Raw genomic sequence first — 17,800 nt, forward strand, 5'->3', positions numbered from 1 at the left:
AATGGCTAACAGTTGTAACCATTCTCATAACTTGTAGACATGTACTGTTTCTAATCCTTGAGCTATTGGTATTTTATGAGAAATCTTAACGACAAATGACAAATATCTGTTTATGCCTTTCAGTTCATATAACATATAGATGGTTAAAATTATGCACCCTCTAATTTTCTTCTTTTCCACAATATAGTTTGCAAAGGAGAACCCTTGCAAGATAGACTTACCCCAGGTCAAAATAAAAGATACAGCTGATGTTACAGAGGAGGCAGTTACAGCCACATTAAAAAGGGCTATCAGTTACCATTCAACTATCCAGGCACATGACGGGCATTGGTCAGGAGATTATGGTGGTCCTATGTTTCTAGTTCCTGGCTTGGTAAGTGCTCACCTGTAAATATCACAATTTTCTTTCTTTCCAACCCCCTGGACATATCAATATACCTATATCAGTGGTATATGCTTATACATACTGTTAGCCAAGCTTGGCTGAATGGGCACTTGATTTGAGCCTATAGAGGTCTACTTTGAATAGATAGGGGATCCTTTGGATTCACCAGATGTCAACATTTGTGGCACAACTCACTTGTCTGGCTATATCCCATGTATTGGGCTTGAATTATATTGACTTGTTTACCATTTTCCAAGGCTTATTTTGCCACATGGTGAACTTAATTTTTTTTGTCTAAACTTCTATTGACATAGGTAGAGGTGATGTGGGCTATGTGTGGACCTTTTTTATGAGACTTAATCTGCCACTTGGTAGATTCTAGTAGTGCCTAATATATATGTATCTATCCATGAATGTGCATGAATAGATTTTGCAGGTGATCCACCTTGCTAAGTTTGGCTGCTTTATTTGAGCCACATGAAGGGCTGACGTATCCACTCTGGTTTTTGGATACACATGGAACCCTTCGGACTGGCTGCATCCCTATATGGCCCAACATGTATTTGAAACAAAACAGAGACACTCACTTTTGTGTGTGTTCTCTACGCTGTTAATTAGTAATGCTCTCTAACTCTTTGATGGCACAGATTATTACATTATATATCACAGGAGCAGTAAATGCTGTCTTATCAAAAGAACATCAGCAAGAGATTTGCCGATATCTTTACAATCATCAGGCATGAATAATCTCCTGCAATTTTGCAACATTTTGTCAATTTGTTGCTTCTTCTTCCTTTTTTGCCTTTCATCCTTGTTAATGGAGGCATGAAAATTTCTGACAATTGACAAATGTGACTTATAGAATGAAGATGGGGGTTGGGGCTTACATATTGAGGGCCCAAGCACCATGTTTGGTACAACTTTGAACTATGTTTCGTTGAGGTTGCTTGGTGAAGGGGCTGATGATGGACAAGGGGCAATGGAGAAAGGACGTAAATGGATTCTGGACCGTGGTGGTGCAACTTCAATAACTTCCTGGGGGAAAATGTGGCTTTCAGTATGGCAATTAACCTTTGCTTTGTTGCATTGTGCAGCAGGACCAATGTCCGATGGTTTTCAGATATACTTCAGCTGATATTGTGTTCTCTGATGGTAACAGGTTCTTGGAGTATTTGAATGGTCTGGCAACAATCCGCTGCCTCCAGAGATTTGGCTATTACCTTATTTTATTCCTTTCCATCCAGGTTTAACCAATTTACTCTTTCTTTCATTCTAAATTTTCATTTTTTGAATCAAATGAGTGGAAATTTAAAAATCGATTTTATTTTGTCACCTGCTATTTTTTTTGTCACTCTTGACTTACACTCTATCAGGAGTACCATGGATCATGTTGTAGTTCCAAATTTTTCTTTTTTCCTTTTGGCTTAAGCTATTCCTAGTGTATAATAATACCCCTCTTATAGTCGACTCTAATTAGGAATCGACTATAGGGGGAAAAACCAATAATGCCCTTACATAACTTAACACTCTTCCTCAAGTTGGTGTATAGATATCACACATGCCCAACTTGAACAAAATAGGATGAAATAATTTTCCACATAAGCCTTTAGTGAACACATCAGCCAACTAATCATCAGTTTTCACAAAGGGCATGCAAATCTGTCCATTCTCTAACTTCTCCTTGATGAAGTGTCTGTCTATCTCCACATGCTTCGTGCGGTCATGCTGCACTGGATTATGGGTAATGCTGATGGCGGCTTTGTTATCACAATACAACATCATTGGGAGACGAACAGTGACACCAAGGTCTTTAAGTAAACCCTGAATCCATAATAACTCAGATTCCTTGTGCCATAGCTCGGAACTCTGTTTCAGCACTGGATCTTGCCACAACATCTTGTTTCTTACTGCGCCAAGTGACAAGGTTCCCTCCTACAAATGAGTAGTACCCTGAAGCAGACTTCCGATCAGAAGAGCCAGCCCAATCTGCATCAGTATATGCCTCAATATGAAGATGATTATAGGGAGAAAAAAGGACCCCTTTTCCCGAAGCTGATTTCAAATAATAAAGAATGCGAAGAACAACAGTCATATGTGAAGAATAGGGGTCATACATAAACTGACTAACCAAACTCACTGCAAATGCAATGTCTGGTCTAGTATGTGAGATAAATTAATTTCCCCACTAATCTCTGATAACGACCTTTATCAACTGGTTCACCATCTTTATCTTTCAGTCGAGTACCGGCTTCCATAGGTGTATTAGATGGCAGCCCAACAAACCGGTCTTAGATAAAAGATCTAGGACATACTTCATTTGAGAGAGAAAGATGCTCTTTGAAGAACGAGCAATTTCAATCCTGAGAAAGTACTTTAATTTCCCTAGATCCTTTATTTCAAACTCATGCCCTAAGAAGCTCTTCAGACGAGAGATCTATGTATCATCATTTCCTGTCACCACAATGTCATTGACATAAACGATGAGGATAGTAACCTTGGCCCCAGACCGTTTGATGAACAAAGTATGATCAACATTATTTTGTTTATATCCCACTGAAATCATGGCCTTGTGAAATCTGTCAAACTAGGCTCGTGGAGACTGCTTCAGCCCATAGAGTGCATGCTTTAGTTTGCAGACCTTCCCATGAGTTTTTTCAGATGAGAAACCTGGAGGAATCTCCATATATACTTCCTCCTCAAGCTCTCCATGAAGGAAAGCATTCTTAACATCAAGCTGCTGCAAATCCCACTCAAAATTCACAACACAGGACAAGAGAATACAAACAGTACTCAACTTAGCAACATGAGCAAAAGTCTCCTGGTAATCAATCCCTAGTCTGGGTAAAACCCTTGGTTACTAGTCTAGCTATGTATCTGTCAACTGTACCATCTACCTTCTGCTTGACTACAAATACCCAGTTACATCCAACTGGTTTTTTTCCTGGAGGAGGAACAACAAGATCCCATGTATTATTTTTTTCTTAAGGCATTCATCTCTTCCACCATAGTTGCTTTCCACTTTGCATTAGCAAATGCTTCCTGCCACTTCTGAGGAATAGAAATAGAGGAAAGAGAAGATACAAAAGCATGATAGGAAGGAGAAAGAGAATCATAGGAAACAACATGAGATATAGGATGTAGGGTACATGATCTAATACCTTTACGGGCAGCAATAGGTAATTCAAGAGAAGAAGAAGACTTACTAGATGGACTAGTAGGCTTTGGTTCAAGAGATGACAATGGGATGAGTAAAGGTGCTGCAGGGGTGGTAGTTCCAACTTGCTTTTTGTTGGTTCGAGTGAAGACGCGAAGATCTGGCCGATCAAGTCTGCCCTGAAGTTTGTCAACCTGTCTTCTAATAGAGCCAGGTGTAGGCTGCTCCCCCTGAATTGTATCCGAAGAAGGTCCTTTTTGAATAGGAATCTGATCCGGTACTTGCTCCCTTGAAGAGGAACAGGGGAAATAGGTGCAACAGGTGGTGTGGTGGATGATGATAGTTGGGCAGCAGATGGTGATGGATGAGCAGCAGGTAATGTCGACAATGGTTGGGCAGCAGGTGATGTCGGCAATGGTTGGGCAGCAAGTGGTGATGGATGGGCAGCAGGTAATGGCGGAGGTAATGTTATTGGCACAGCTTCACTAGCCGATTCTAACTCCCTCTGAAGGTGTGGCGATAAATAGTATGGTGAGGATTCATGAAATACAACATCCATAGTGACAATCACACAGCGAGTGGGAGGATGGTAGCACTTGTACCCTTTTTGAGTGGCAGAGTAACCCAAAAAATAACACTTGACGCCACGAGGATCCAACTTCCCATAGGGATGATGATTGTGAGCATAACAGACACACCCAAAAACTTTGGGAGGTATGAGAAAGGAGGAGGCACCCTGGAGGACATCAACCGTAGCACGGGAAGACAGAACCCGAGTAGGCAACCGATTGATTAAGTAGGCAGCGGTAAGCACAACGTTACTCTAGTACTGTGAGGGGACATGGCGGTCAAACATCAAGGCATGGGACATCTCAAGGAGGTGGCAATTTTTTCTTTCAGCCACACCATTTTGGGGAGGGGTGTCAACACAACTGGTTTGATGAAGGATTCTATGATCAACCATATATTTTTGAAACTGTCCCTCGAAGTATTCCCTGCCATTGTCACTGCGGAGAATCCTTAAAGTGGCGTTGAACTGAGTCTGGACTAATTTGTGGAAAACCTTAAAACACTGAAATATGTTACTCTTGTGTTGCATCATATACACCCAAGTGGTACGACTATGACAGACATGTTTCACATCCTATTTTGTTGCAGACATGTCGAAACTACCGAAATATTCGAAATTTCAGCGAGTTTTCAAACTATGGTTCAACTAGATGTGAAGACTGCATTCCTCCATGGTGATTTGGAAGAGGAAGTGTATATGCAAACTCCACCAGGCTTCAAGTTTCCCTTGGCTGAAGGGAAAGTGTGTCTTCTTAAGAAAGCTTTATATGGCCTCAAATAGTCTCCAAAGGCTTGGTTTGAGAGGTTTAGACATGCTATTTTGAGGAATGGATATACCCAGAGTCAAACTGAACCATACTCTGTTTATCCGGTGGGGTAATGATACATCACAACTCTAATTGTCGATGTAGATGACATTGTGGTGATGGGAAATGACACGGTGGAGATAAAAGGACTAAAGTCTTATTTAGCTCAACAGTTTGAGATGAATGACCTTGGACCATTGAAATATTTCTTGGGAATTGAAGTGTCTTCACAGAAGGGAATAATTATTTGTCAAATGAAGTTTGTGGTGGATTTGTTGAAAGAAACAGAGATGTTGGGCTGTAAACTAGAAAACTCTCATATTGACGAAAATCACAAATTAGAAGATTGTGGACCGTCCCTTATTAATGTAGGGAAATATTAGAGACTAGTGGGAAAGCTGATCTACCTCTCTTTGACTTGCCCAGGCATCACCTATGCGGTTGGGGTGATGAGTCAGTTTATGCATGCTCTCAAGAGTGGGCACTTGGATGATGTGTATCGCATCCTAATGTACTTGATGTCTACCCCATGGAAAGGGCTATTGTTCACCAGACTCAAACATTTGAAGATTGAAGGCTACACTGATGTTGACTGGGCAGGATTTGTCTCTGCAAGAAGGTCTACATCAGGATACTGCACATTTGTGGGTGGTAACCTGATTACATAGAGAAGCAAAAAACAGCCTATTATGGCTTGATCAAGTGCAGAGGCAAGATTAAGAGCCATGGCTCATGGAGTATGTGAACTTCTATAGTTGAAAAGGTTGGTCCAAGAGTTGGGGTTTGACACTAAGGGGCCTATGTGGCTCTATTGTGATAACAAGGCTACTATAAGTATAGCCCTCAATCCTATGCAGCATGACTAGACAAAGCATATTGAGGTGGATAGTCACTTCATTAAGGAGAATATTGACTCTTGCCACATCTGCATTCCTTTTGTGAAGACAGGCGACTAGTTGGGTGATATCTTCACCAAAAGGCTCATCTCTTATCAATTTAGTACCCTTCTGTGCAAGCTGGGAATGTATGACATTTATTCTCCAGCTTTAGGGGGAGTGTTAGAGTTATGTAAGCTATTTTCTTGTATTGTGCTTTGTCCCTTTTACCTCCCTATGCTACCTTCTGTTAGCATGAGGGTAGGTATGTAATTTCTCATATAATATTAGCTAGTGAATGAATATAGGGCCATAGGGGAGAGAAATTTATTCTCTCAAGTTATTACCGCACAACTTTCTCTTCTCCTACCTCTCATCCTCATCTTCTCTCTTCTCCTCTTGCCCTCTTCCACTACTTTAAGCTTCAACTCAGCTATCCTCATGTTCTACAGGACAAGCATGCGCTAGAAGCCTCCAATAAGATTTATCTCCTATTCTACCATATCCATAACTCTATAATTAGGTTGAATTTTACCTTCTAAAGTTTAGACTCTTGAATGGCTACAAATTCTGCCATACTCTTGTTATTTGTTTCGCTGTTGATCCAATAATGTAGTTCTAGATTGGTAGGAGATCAAATAGAAGCCAATAACCAGGATCTGAACTGAACATGTAGTTCGGTTAGGTCAAAATAGGTGAAAATCGTGAAATTGGGGTTAGGGTTTGGTGGGACCTAGGGTTCGGGTTTTTGAAAAGAGAAAGAGATGGATTTTTAGGGTTTATGATGGTCAAACGAGGGAGCAACTTGGATCGAGTTTTCCCTAGTATGAGAGGAGAATTTGATCAAAGTTTGGTGTGATTTGGCTGGCTGGTTTGGTCTGGGCAGAATTTTGGTATTAGGAAAATTGAAAACAAACGGGAAAATCTCAGGGTTAGGGCTGTAAGAGGATTAGAAGAAGAATTGTTGGGGATGGGGATGTTTCACACTCACTGTTGTTGCAGAAATTCCTTGGCAGCAGTTTGTTTGATTGTAGATCTTGAATAAAAATCAAACTTGAATTGAACTTGAAAGTAGGATTTCAAAAGAACAAAGAGAGAGCTTGAACGAACTACCCGGGCTTCACACCGCAAGGTGTCGATTGGTTCAAACACCAATCCCACCAGCCTTGATCAATCACAGGACAAAAATCTTCAATGGAGAAGAAGAGCAGCAAAAAGCTTTTCATTAATATCAAAATTCATGTTCAATACTTGCCCCCCTTATAACCCTATATAAAAGACTCAAAAATAGACTCCTACACTAAAAAGGAAAGGCCTAACCCAATCCCTAACCTATTAGGTAACTTAAACTGACTAGGAAACTGAAATAGACTCAAAACAAATTCCTAATCCAGCCCCACTAAATGCTTAAAAGAAAACTTCTAGAATCAATTAAATTGAACCATTGGTTGTACCGGTTCAATTTATGAACAAAACACCAAAATAAAACTAAGTATGGAACTAAAACAACTAATTCCGTGTGCAACCCTATTACCCATACTTTAGGTCCATAAAAGTGATCTATTGCATAGAAAACCCATGGGATCAAAGGCCCAACATGTATATAACCCAACCCTAGATTAATTCCTATGCAAAGAAACCCCATTTGGTGATAACTCTGCATCAACTCTCTCCAACTTGAAAAAAATTCATACTTGAATTTTGTAGTGATAAGGGGGAAACAACATGTGAGTAGCAACTTTGACCATTCCCAAACAAAACTCTGGTAATGTAGGAATACTAGGAATAAAGTCTTCAACGGAGTTTTCTCTTTAAAGTATTGAGGTGGAATCACAAACTCAATAGGTTCTCCAATGATAAGACTAGCATCAGGGGTGGTGACAACTTCATGCGAAATGCACTTGAAGTCTTCCTTAATCACAACCTCATCTGGTGCTACTGCTTTAACTGAGTCTTCATGAACCTCTATAATGCAATCCTCAACTATGGTAACCTTCCCACTGAAGATTTGAGGCACAAGCTCCACCTCTTCAAGAATAGCATCTTGAATGCCAATTATTTCCTGTGGGGTGTTCTCAACCACCACTTCACCTTCCACTGTTTTAGCTTTGTCTACTTTGATTTCTTCAACACAGACCTCTTCAGTAGACTCTTCCACATGTTGACCTTTTGTCTTTGAAGCTTCAAGCGTTGTCTCTTCCTTTTCATCACAATTCACTGTGATCACTTCAGCTTTATCTACAACTTCAGGCTCCTTTTCTTTAAATGCTTCTTTTAATGGTGGAATCTCAATTTGCAAACTGAAATTCATTGAAGGAGGCTTCAAGTTGTCTTCGGCTTTGAAGGTCTTTTGGTGGTATGCTGTCGAAGAGAATTTAATTGACCTTGCCGTCGAGCTTTGAATGCCCGTGGTAGATATTTGTCACTCAATTCTTGCTTCATCTTTGCACATGTAACAGGTGCTCTACCAGGGTATTCAAAATCATTCTCATGAGTTCTCCACCATTAATGGGCGGGACCCACTAGCTTAGTACTGCTAGTCTCATCTTTCTAGACTCAGGCAAATCATACCAATCAAAGTAATCATCTAAAGCAGCTAACCAATCATAAAATACATGTGGATCATGTTTGCATCATATTCCTTCAACTCAAACGCCTTTGGAGGTCTAGGTTGTTCCCTTCCTTCTCTGTGCCTATGGTTGGTGCAATGAACTTGAGACAGTATTTGATCTGTCCTCTTCCATTAGTATGTTACTGCCCCTTACTGGAGTATCTTGGCGTTGCTCAATTAACTGCAACCTATCATTGCTAGTCCTCTGTTTAGCAGACATAGCTTTCTGTTAAGGTATTTTCTTCAGATATAGCCCTCTGTTCAGTAGAGAACTTTTGAAACAGCTCAATCACAGTAGCCACAAGATCGGTTGCTGCTAGCAGCACTGGTCTACCATGTTCATCCATGCTCTGATACCACTTAATGTAGTTCTAGATTGGTAGGAGACCAACTAGAATCCAATAATTAGGATCTGAACTGAACATGTAGTTCGATTAGGTCAAAATAGGTGAAAATTGTGAAATTAGAGTTTAGGGTTTGATGGTAGGGTTAGGTCAAGTTGATGTAGGGGAGTCTATCAATGAAGGTTACGTTAAGTTTTAACAAGTTTAGGCCTTTTAATTTGAATCAGTAGCAAGGTTAGGGTTAGGGTTTCGGATTTTGCAAAAGAAGAAAAGATGGATTTTTTGGGTTTATGATGGTCAGATGAGTGAGCAACTTGGATCAAGTTTCCCTAGTATGAAAAGAGAATTCGATCAAAGTTTGGTGTGATTTGGCTGGCTGGTTTGATCTGGGCAGAATTTAGGTATTGGGAAAATAAAAAAAAAAAAGGGAATCTTAGGGTTAGGGCTGTGAGAGGATTAGAAGAAGAATTGTTGGGGATGGGGATTGTTAGAAGTATAGAGGGTAAAATGGGAATGTTTGGGTCTCGGTAATAGCATCAGCCTATATGGCGCTAGGCTTGTTTTCTCCTTTTTTATTTCCTATTTTACCCCTGTAAAGTCTCCTTTATATTAATGAATATAGCTGGCCTCTCTAACGATTAGAGAGTACAGCTTTCCTCTCACCTTCCTCTTCTATTTTCCTGTTGGTTTTTTACATGTTATCAGAGCAGGTCTGATCAGGGCAAGCTTCCATCTCCCTCTCCATCCCATTTCTTACTTCTCCAAATCAAAGAAGAAGGTGGAATAAACCCTATCAGATTTTGAAGACCTCTTAGGGATCATCTCTGCCGTAGGGGGTAGTTCACCCCATTGTTGAAGCCTAGAAGGTGTTTGATAGATTGCAGCAATGGTTTGAAGGCATCGTCTCTTACTCTAATCAAGTTCGGTGATTCTTACAATGGTTTAAGAGTGTTGTGGGATGCATTTATGGTATATACTTGTTATCTTTTCATTGCTGCAATCCTTCTTTTGGATTAGTTTGATGTTGGAGTAGCCTTAGGATGGCACTCGATGTTTGAATCAAGGTTTTTTTGTGCTGTATTTTGGTTATTCTAATGCTGTTCAGCTACTGGTTTGCTGGCTGTGGGCCTTTTGTGTGTGTTTTTTTGGTGATTATACTTGTTAATTGAGCTGCTGTTGCTAGCTATATTGTTTGCTGCCTATTCTGGAATGCATTTTTGGATGCTTCTTTGGTGAAGATTGTGGATCATTTGTGCTGCCACTGTTGTTTGGTTTGAGTTCAGACCTGTTATTACTTGTTGGTGTTCTTCTTTGTGGTCATTATGGGAGAGAATGTGACATCGACGGACACCAAGGCTGTGACTGAGGTTGTATCCTCTTCACCTAATTTTCTGATCTCTAAAAAGCTAGAGGGTAGTCAGAGTTAACAACAATGACACAAGATTGTGATTGTAGTTCTCACAGGAAGGGGTGAGAAGTATCATTTGACTGGCAAGAAACCTGCCAAAATGGGTGATGAGGCTTGGGAGGTTGTTGATGCTCGCATCTTGGGTCAAATGCTCAACTCTATGGACAGTAATATTGTAGACCTAGTGACCCATATTGACATTGGTAAGGATCTATGGGAGTATCTGGCTTTACTGTACTCTGGTCGCAACAACCTCTCCAAGATTTATGAACTCTCTCAAGAGTTTTATTGAGTTGATAGAAAGGGTCGACCATTGACTCAACACTTTGCTGATTTCAAGAGGATGTATGAGGAGTTGAATGCTTTGTTGCCCATTACCTCTAATGTTGATGCAACAACAGTGTGAGCAACTAGCAGTTATGAGCTTCTTGGGCAGTTTGGGCCCTGACTTTGACTCAGTCCGATCTCAGATCCTTGGGGGTGTTAAGTTCCATCTCTTGCAGACACTTTTTCTCGAGTTCTTCTTGTATCTCGTGACATTACTCGAGTCTCTTCCGGTGATAGTTTTGCTCTTATGAGTAGTGGCCGCAGTGGGGGTCGTCAGTCTACCAAGACCCCCCAGCTGCACCTTTTGCTAGTACCTATGACTTGTCTGAGAAGTCTGAGAGATTTGGTCCTCCAAGGACTTGTCATCATTGTGGCAGATCTGGTCACATTCAGCGTTATTGTTGGAAGCTACATGGCAAGCTTGCAGCCAAGTTGGCTAACACGGCTAGTATCGACCCTGCAGCCCCACTTGTACCTGTTGAAGAGCGCCGTGTGACCTTGACTATGACAGAGGAGGAGTATGCTCGCTACAGCAAGGGCAAGGCTGCTCAGGACATTTCCTCCACTGCTACTTTTGTCCAGAAAGGTAATGCCACTGCGTGTCTCTCCATTTCTAGGCCTTGGATCATTGATTCAGGGGCCTCAGATCATATTTTTGGCATCTTAGGTATCTTTTCCTCTTTGCAACCTTCTTATTCGAGTGTCACTTTGGCTGATGGTTCCTGTGCTACAGTCAGAGGCACTGGTACTGTTAAGCCCACTTCTTCCTTTTCCCTATCCTCTGTTTTATATTTACCTAAATTTCCTTTTAATCTCCTGTCTATTCATCAACTTACCAATGCCTACAACTGTTACATAACATTCTTTCCTGATTCTTGTGTCTTTCAGGATTTGCGGACAAAGAGGACGATTGGTAGAGGCAGGGTCTCGAGGGGCTCTATCTTCTTGAGGATACATCTTCTATTGCTTGTTCAGGCACAACTACCCCACATCAGCTTCATTGTCGCCTTGGTCATCCATCTTTACAGAGTTTGCAAAAACTATTTCTTAGTTTACGTTCTCTTTCGGTTTTAGATTGTGAGTCGTGTCAGTTTGGGAAACTCCACCATGTGAGTTATCCCCCTCGTGTCAATAAACAGGCTTTACAACCCTTTTCTTTAGTTCACTCAGATGTATGGGGTCCTTGTCGTGTGTTTTCTAAGTTGGGTTTTACATATTTTGTTACTTTTGTTGATGACAACTCTCGTGTGACATGGTTATACTTAATGAAAAATCGTTCTGAGTTGTATTCTGTCTTTTCCTCCTTTGTTGCTGAAATTAAGAATCAATTTGGGTTTTATATTAAGGTGTTGCGTAGTGATAATGCACGTGAGTATTTTTCTGCTCCTTTTTCTGACTTTATGACCACTCGTGGGATCATCCACCAGTCTTCACGTTTTGACACACCCCAACAAAATGGTGTGGCTGAACGGAAGAACCGTCACTTGATGGAAGTGACTTGGTCCCTTGTCTTTGAAATGAAGGTGGACAAAACTTTCTGGGTTGATGCAGTGTTGGTTATCTTATCAATCGAATGCCCTCCTCTATTCTAGGTGGGGCATTCCTCATGCTTTGCTCTTTCCTTCTGAGTCTTTATTCCCATTGCCCCCACGTGTCTTTGGGTGTGTCTGCTTTATTCTTGACCATACTCTTGGGTTATCGAAGTTAGACCCCAAAGCCATCAAATGTATTTTTGTGGGTTATTCTTGTGTTCAAAAGGGGTTTCGCTGTTATTCTCCTGTACTTCGCAAGTATTTTGTTACTGTTGATGTTTCTTTCTTTGAATCTCAATCTTATGTGCAATAGCTTATTGAGGATCCTTCCTTGGATGAGGATCTTCCTCTTTGTGTTATTCAGCCTCTTGTTGCTCCATCTCCTGTGCAACCCCTTGTTCGGCCTCCCATCATTCGTGTGTATCACCATGAACCTCGTCGGAGAGAAGATGTTGCTGCCCCTATTGATGCTCCGCCTGCTGCCACGTCTTTGCCGCCTATGATCCTACCCCTGATCCTTCCTTTTCTGATTTGGATCAGCCCATTGCTCATCGGAAAGGTACCCGTTGGTGTGGTACACACCCCATTTCTTTTCATGTTTCTTATTCTGGTTTGTCCTCTAGTTTTCAAACTTGTCTTTCCAGTGTTGCATCTCATCCTATTCCTAAGAACATTGCAGAGGCATTATCTGTTCCTGGCTGGAGGACAGCTATGAAGGAAGAACTCCAGTCTTTGGCACATAACCACACTTGGGATCTTGTTCCACTGCCACCTGGGAAGTCTGCCATTGGTTGTCGGTGGGTCTATATGGTTAAGGTTAATGCTGGTGGTGCTTGCCCGAAAGCCCGATTGGTGGCCAAAGGCTATGCACAGGTGTATGGTGTCGATTACTTGGATATCTTTTCTCCAGTTGCCAAGCTCTCCTTTGTTTGAGTTTTGATCTCTCTTGCGCCTCTTATGGGTGGCCCTTGCATCAGCTCGATGTTAAGAATGCCTTCCTCCATGGCAATCTCCAAGAGGAAGTGTATATGGAGCAACCTCCGGGGTTTGTTGCTCAGAGTGAGTGTGGCTTAGTTTGCAAATTGAAGAAATTTCTGTATGGACTGAAACAGTTTCCATGGGCCTGGTTTGGCCGATTTACAGAGGTGGTTCTTGAGTTTGGTTTGTCACGATGCAATAGTGACTACTCTCTCTTCTACCATCGGACAAGTGTTGGAAGTATCTTTTTGATTGTATATGTTGATGACATTGTGATTACTGGTGATGACTCTACAGGAATCGATAGTTTGAAAGCTCATCTTCAACAGAGATTTCAAACTAAAGATTTGGGAAAGCTGAATTATTTCTTAGGAGTCGAAGTGGTTCGATCCAGGAAAGGCATATCTCTCTCACAACGGAAGTATACCCTTGACTTGCTTATGGAGAGTGGGATGCTAGGGTGTAAACCTCTTGAGAACCCAATGGATCCTAATATCAAGCTTGTTGCAGATGAAGGGGATCCCCTGGATGATCCAAAAAGGTACAGAAGGTTGGTTGGAAAGCTGAATTACTTGACATTCACGCGACCTGATATTTCATTTCCGGTGAATGTTGTAAGTCAATTCATGTCATCTCCTAGGACACCTCATTGGGATGCTGTCATTCGGATTTTAAGATATCTTAAGAAGGCTCCTGAGCAAGGGTTAGTATACACTGATCATGGACATACTCGAGTTGAGGGATTTTCTGATGCAGATAGGGCTGGATCTCCAATTGATCGGAGGTCAACTACAGGCTATTGTATATTTGTTAGAGGAAACCTTGTTTCTTGGAAAAGTAAGAAACAGAGTGTAGTGGCTAGATCGAGTGCAGAATCCGAGTATCGAGCCATGACATATGCTACTTGTGAGCTGGTTTGGTTGAAGATGTTGTTGACTGAACTAGGGTTTGAGAGCTCTACACCAATGCAATTGTGGTGTGACAACCAGGCGGCTATACATATTGCCTCAAACCCCGTATTCCATGAGAGAACCAAACACATTGCGGTGAATTGTCACTTTGTAAGAGAGAAACTCCAGCCAGGTCATCTCTACAAAGTATGTCAAGACTGGAGAACAACTTGCTGATATTTTAAATAAGTCTCTAGTTAGTGGGAAGGGTGATTACATTTGTAACAAGCTGGGCATGATTGATATATATGCTCCATCTTGAGGGGGAGTGTTAGAAGTATAGAGGGTAAAATGGGAATGTTTGGGTCTCGGTAATAGCATCAGCCTATATGGTGCTAGGCTTGTTTTCTCCTTTTTTATTTCCTATTTTACTCCTGTAAAGTCTCCTTTATATTAATGAATATAGCTGGCCTCTCTCACGATTAGAGAGCACAGCTTTCCTCTCACCTTCCTCGTCTCCTTTCTCTTCTCCTTCTTCTTCTTCCTCGTCTATTTTCTTGCTGTTTACAGGGATGCTTCAAACTCACTGTTGTTGCAGAAATTCCTTGGCAGCAGTTTGTTTGATTGTAGATCTTGAATAAAAATCAAAACTTGAATTGAACTTGAAAGTAGGCACTAATATTTCAACTTTATTAATTAACCTGCCCAAACTTGAATTCCTAGATTCTATGTCCAACTTTAAGTTTCCTTTTATTTTTTATATATTTATTTTAATTTCGTCTCAACAGGAAGGATGTGGTGCCATTGCAGAATGGTTTATTTGCCTATGTCATACTTATATGGGAAAAGTTTTGTTGGTCCGATCACATCAACAGTTTTATCTTTGAGAAAGGAGCTTTATGCAGTGCCCTATAACGAAATAGACTGGAATAAAGCACGCAATCTTTGTGCAAAGGTCCGTAACTTCTAGAAACTTTAATCCTACTAGAAGTTTGACATATATAGTGCCATTTGATATCTTTTATTCTGTGTTGTTTGGGTATTGTAATCCATCCTCATGCAAGCTCTCTTTAGTGTGCTCTTAGAATGGTGGTGGTTGTCAGACTTGGGTTTCCTTTCCATAGGTTTCATTTGTTTCAATGGAAAATATCCTACATTATTTGCCTTGAAAGAAAAAGAAAATTGACTAGGAGATAAAAGCAGAAATTATTCCCCTGAATTGCAACACAAAATTTTGGAAAACACCTACCGTTTCAAATTTCTTGAAAAAGAATTGTTAGTATTTTGTTCAGTCATATAATTGCTTCCCATGGAGGACAGTGCCCCCACCTTATGGTTGGATTCTTTCCTCAGTGAACAATGCTCAAAATGTTCCCTTGTCATGTACAATAAATAAAAAAAAATGAAATAGAGTGAAGAAAAGACAAATGAGAAAGTAATGTCAAATAACTTTTATAACTGCAAACTGACTTTCCTAGAAAATATTTCTGTTGAAATAAATACAGCCCTAAGAGACCATCATATGGATCATTGTTGGTTGGATGTTTCATTAGGAAATTTGGGACATTATAGTATACATTCAGAGTCTGGACTGGTAAATGATTGGATTCTTCTTTGGACCTATTTAGAGTGGAGATTTGGCAGAGGTAGAGACTCCTTTCCTTTTCTTTGACCTCCACTCAGCTGGGCATTTGGCTCTTTATTATAGTGGGGAACCCAGCAATGGTGATATGATTGAAGATAACTGGGAAAATGGTCAATGTAGACCACTCTCGTTCCACTGGATGCCTCATCCAGCAAACTCCCTGGTGAAGGATCTATCTGTACTAGGGGCTTTGAGTTCTTCTAAGTGCATTAGGGACCAGTTTTGATCGAGTGTCTCTAGAGTGTGGACTGATGAGTTCCTGAGCATTTTCTTACGATTTTTGGTACATTGGTTACTTCTCTCTATGATGATTTCTTCATTATTCATGCGAAAGGGGAAAATTATTTAGGAAGGCATGTCAAGCCCTAACATTTTGTTTGTTTGGGAATGAGGTCAAGGTGCAGGTGGAGGTTTCCTCTTTTGAGTGCAATATTACTCAGTGGCCAATCTATCTGTTCAGTGGATTTAAGTTGTTGATTTGTGGTGTGGAAGGTTGACTTTTGGGGTTTTGGTTTTCTGGGGTTTCTTGGTAAATAAAGTGGTCAGTTTGTGTTATCATCCAATTTGGTCAGGGTGAGTTACCTTGTTGCTACACTTGTTGCCATCACAATGTCGTATTTTTTTGCCATGTGGCAGACTTGGATGGGTGTGGGGTCCGTGTGAGGGAGGACTCCAGACCCATCTCACTAGTCAAATATCTGTCTGAAACAATCATCAGAAGTGGTTGAAGGTTGAATTTTTAAGTTTTCATGATATTACAATAATGACATTTTTCTGTAATGGAATCTAGTGGCATTTCTGTAATTTTCTGTTACTTTGAACTCACTTTTAGGAAACTTCTGCTTGTTTGAGGATGAAATTTCATGAGTCGGATCCATGTGGAGTCCACTAGCACAGGGACTTACCCATGGTTGCAGATGTGGTAAGTTGGGACAGTTACAGTGTCATGAACTGTCATTGCTCAAACAAGGACCATTCATTGAACCATACTTATCCAAACTACTTTGGGTTGGCACCTTGAATTTTTTTTAAACGCATCTACTCTCAGTTACAGCTTACAAGTTCCTTTGTACATTACTTAACTTCCTCTCTAGAATAAAAAAGTGAGGAAAAGTAGCTTCTAAGCATGTGCTTTCAGTTACACAATAATTTTCTTTGGGGCTGGGGATGTGTGGAGCAGCTGTCAGGGGAACCTCTACAGTTTCCCCAGAATGGCTGCGGTTTGGTCTGGTCCAAGTGTCCAACTTTGAACCAGTTTTCTGGTTCTTTCTAGACCCTATGGTTCAGTTCTGGTTCACCCAAGGAACCAGCAATCATGGTCTTTATTAGGACTCTAATTTCTTTAATTTTTTATTATTATTATGTTGCTAGTAGTTAGGCTGGAATAGGTTACTATAATTCCAGTCCTGTTTTCAAGCTGTTTTCCTTATTGTATCAGTTTTCTAGTCAATTCATGTTTCCTTTTCAGTTTAACATTTGTTTTGGCATTTCCTTTTTTGAGTCTGAGTGTGTCTAGCACTATTCTATATAAGTGGAAGGGGCTACAGCTCCACCCACGACTTTATGAATGAATAATGGCTTTGGCTGCTACTTTGTATGTGGATCTTAGGTTTACTCTTGCGGGATTCAAGAGTGTTACTAAGGGGGATTCAGGAGTGGACTGCTGTGGATTCAGTAGTTGTTTTCTGCTTTGGATTCAGCAGGTTAATCAGGTGGATTCCTGATTGTTATCCTCTCTGATCATATCTTATCTTCTTTTCTCTTCTTCTTCTTCTCCATCCAATGAGGTCAGTTTTTTGCACTTTTCCCTACCCTGCGCATTCGAGTTTCTAATTCTGTTCTGCTGGTTTAACTACTATTCTGTTACAAGTTCAGTTCTGATTTCAAACTAGCAACCTGCAATCGATTTCAGAAACCATAGCTACTATTCTGTTTTTGAAAACTACAATTTTCTGAATCTGATATGCTATTCTGATTTCTGGTTTTTTCGCTGAAACTTCTCTTTTATTATTCAGTTTCTAAATCTCAGTGTTCCATTAGTTTCTATTTTCGGGTTCTAGCTTCTAAATCCTTTTCCAACTGTACTTTCTAAATTTCTGAGTTCCTAAATCTGAGTTACTAGTTCTTGAAGTTACTAATTCTGGTTTCTAATTTCTATTTTCTGTCTCGGTTTTGGTAACGTGCATAGAGTGGGATTCTTTCATATCTCTGAAGTCTGAATCTAACCATTGGCATTCTTTCAAACTTTGATCAGATGTTCTCCCTTCCTGTTAGA

General features: G+C 40.6%; 1 protein-coding gene across 1 annotated transcript in view; it reads left to right on the forward strand.

Annotated features, from left to right (window-relative positions):
• Positions 1-17,800, forward strand: part of LOC122662654 (cycloartenol synthase 2) — a 41,293-nt gene that overhangs the window by 817 nt on the left and 22,676 nt on the right. The window contains exons 2-6 of the mRNA XM_043858357.1: positions 188-373; positions 1,033-1,122; positions 1,248-1,442; positions 1,545-1,629; positions 14,669-14,835. Coding sequence (XP_043714292.1) covers positions 188-373; positions 1,033-1,122; positions 1,248-1,442; positions 1,545-1,629; positions 14,669-14,835 — 723 coding nt within the window. The remainder of the gene's footprint in view (positions 1-187; positions 374-1,032; positions 1,123-1,247; positions 1,443-1,544; positions 1,630-14,668; positions 14,836-17,800) is intronic.

The sequence above is a fragment of the Telopea speciosissima genome, chromosome 5 (assembly GCF_018873765.1).
Source record: "Telopea speciosissima isolate NSW1024214 ecotype Mountain lineage chromosome 5, Tspe_v1, whole genome shotgun sequence".
Lineage (NCBI taxonomy): Eukaryota > Viridiplantae > Streptophyta > Magnoliopsida > Proteales > Proteaceae > Telopea > Telopea speciosissima.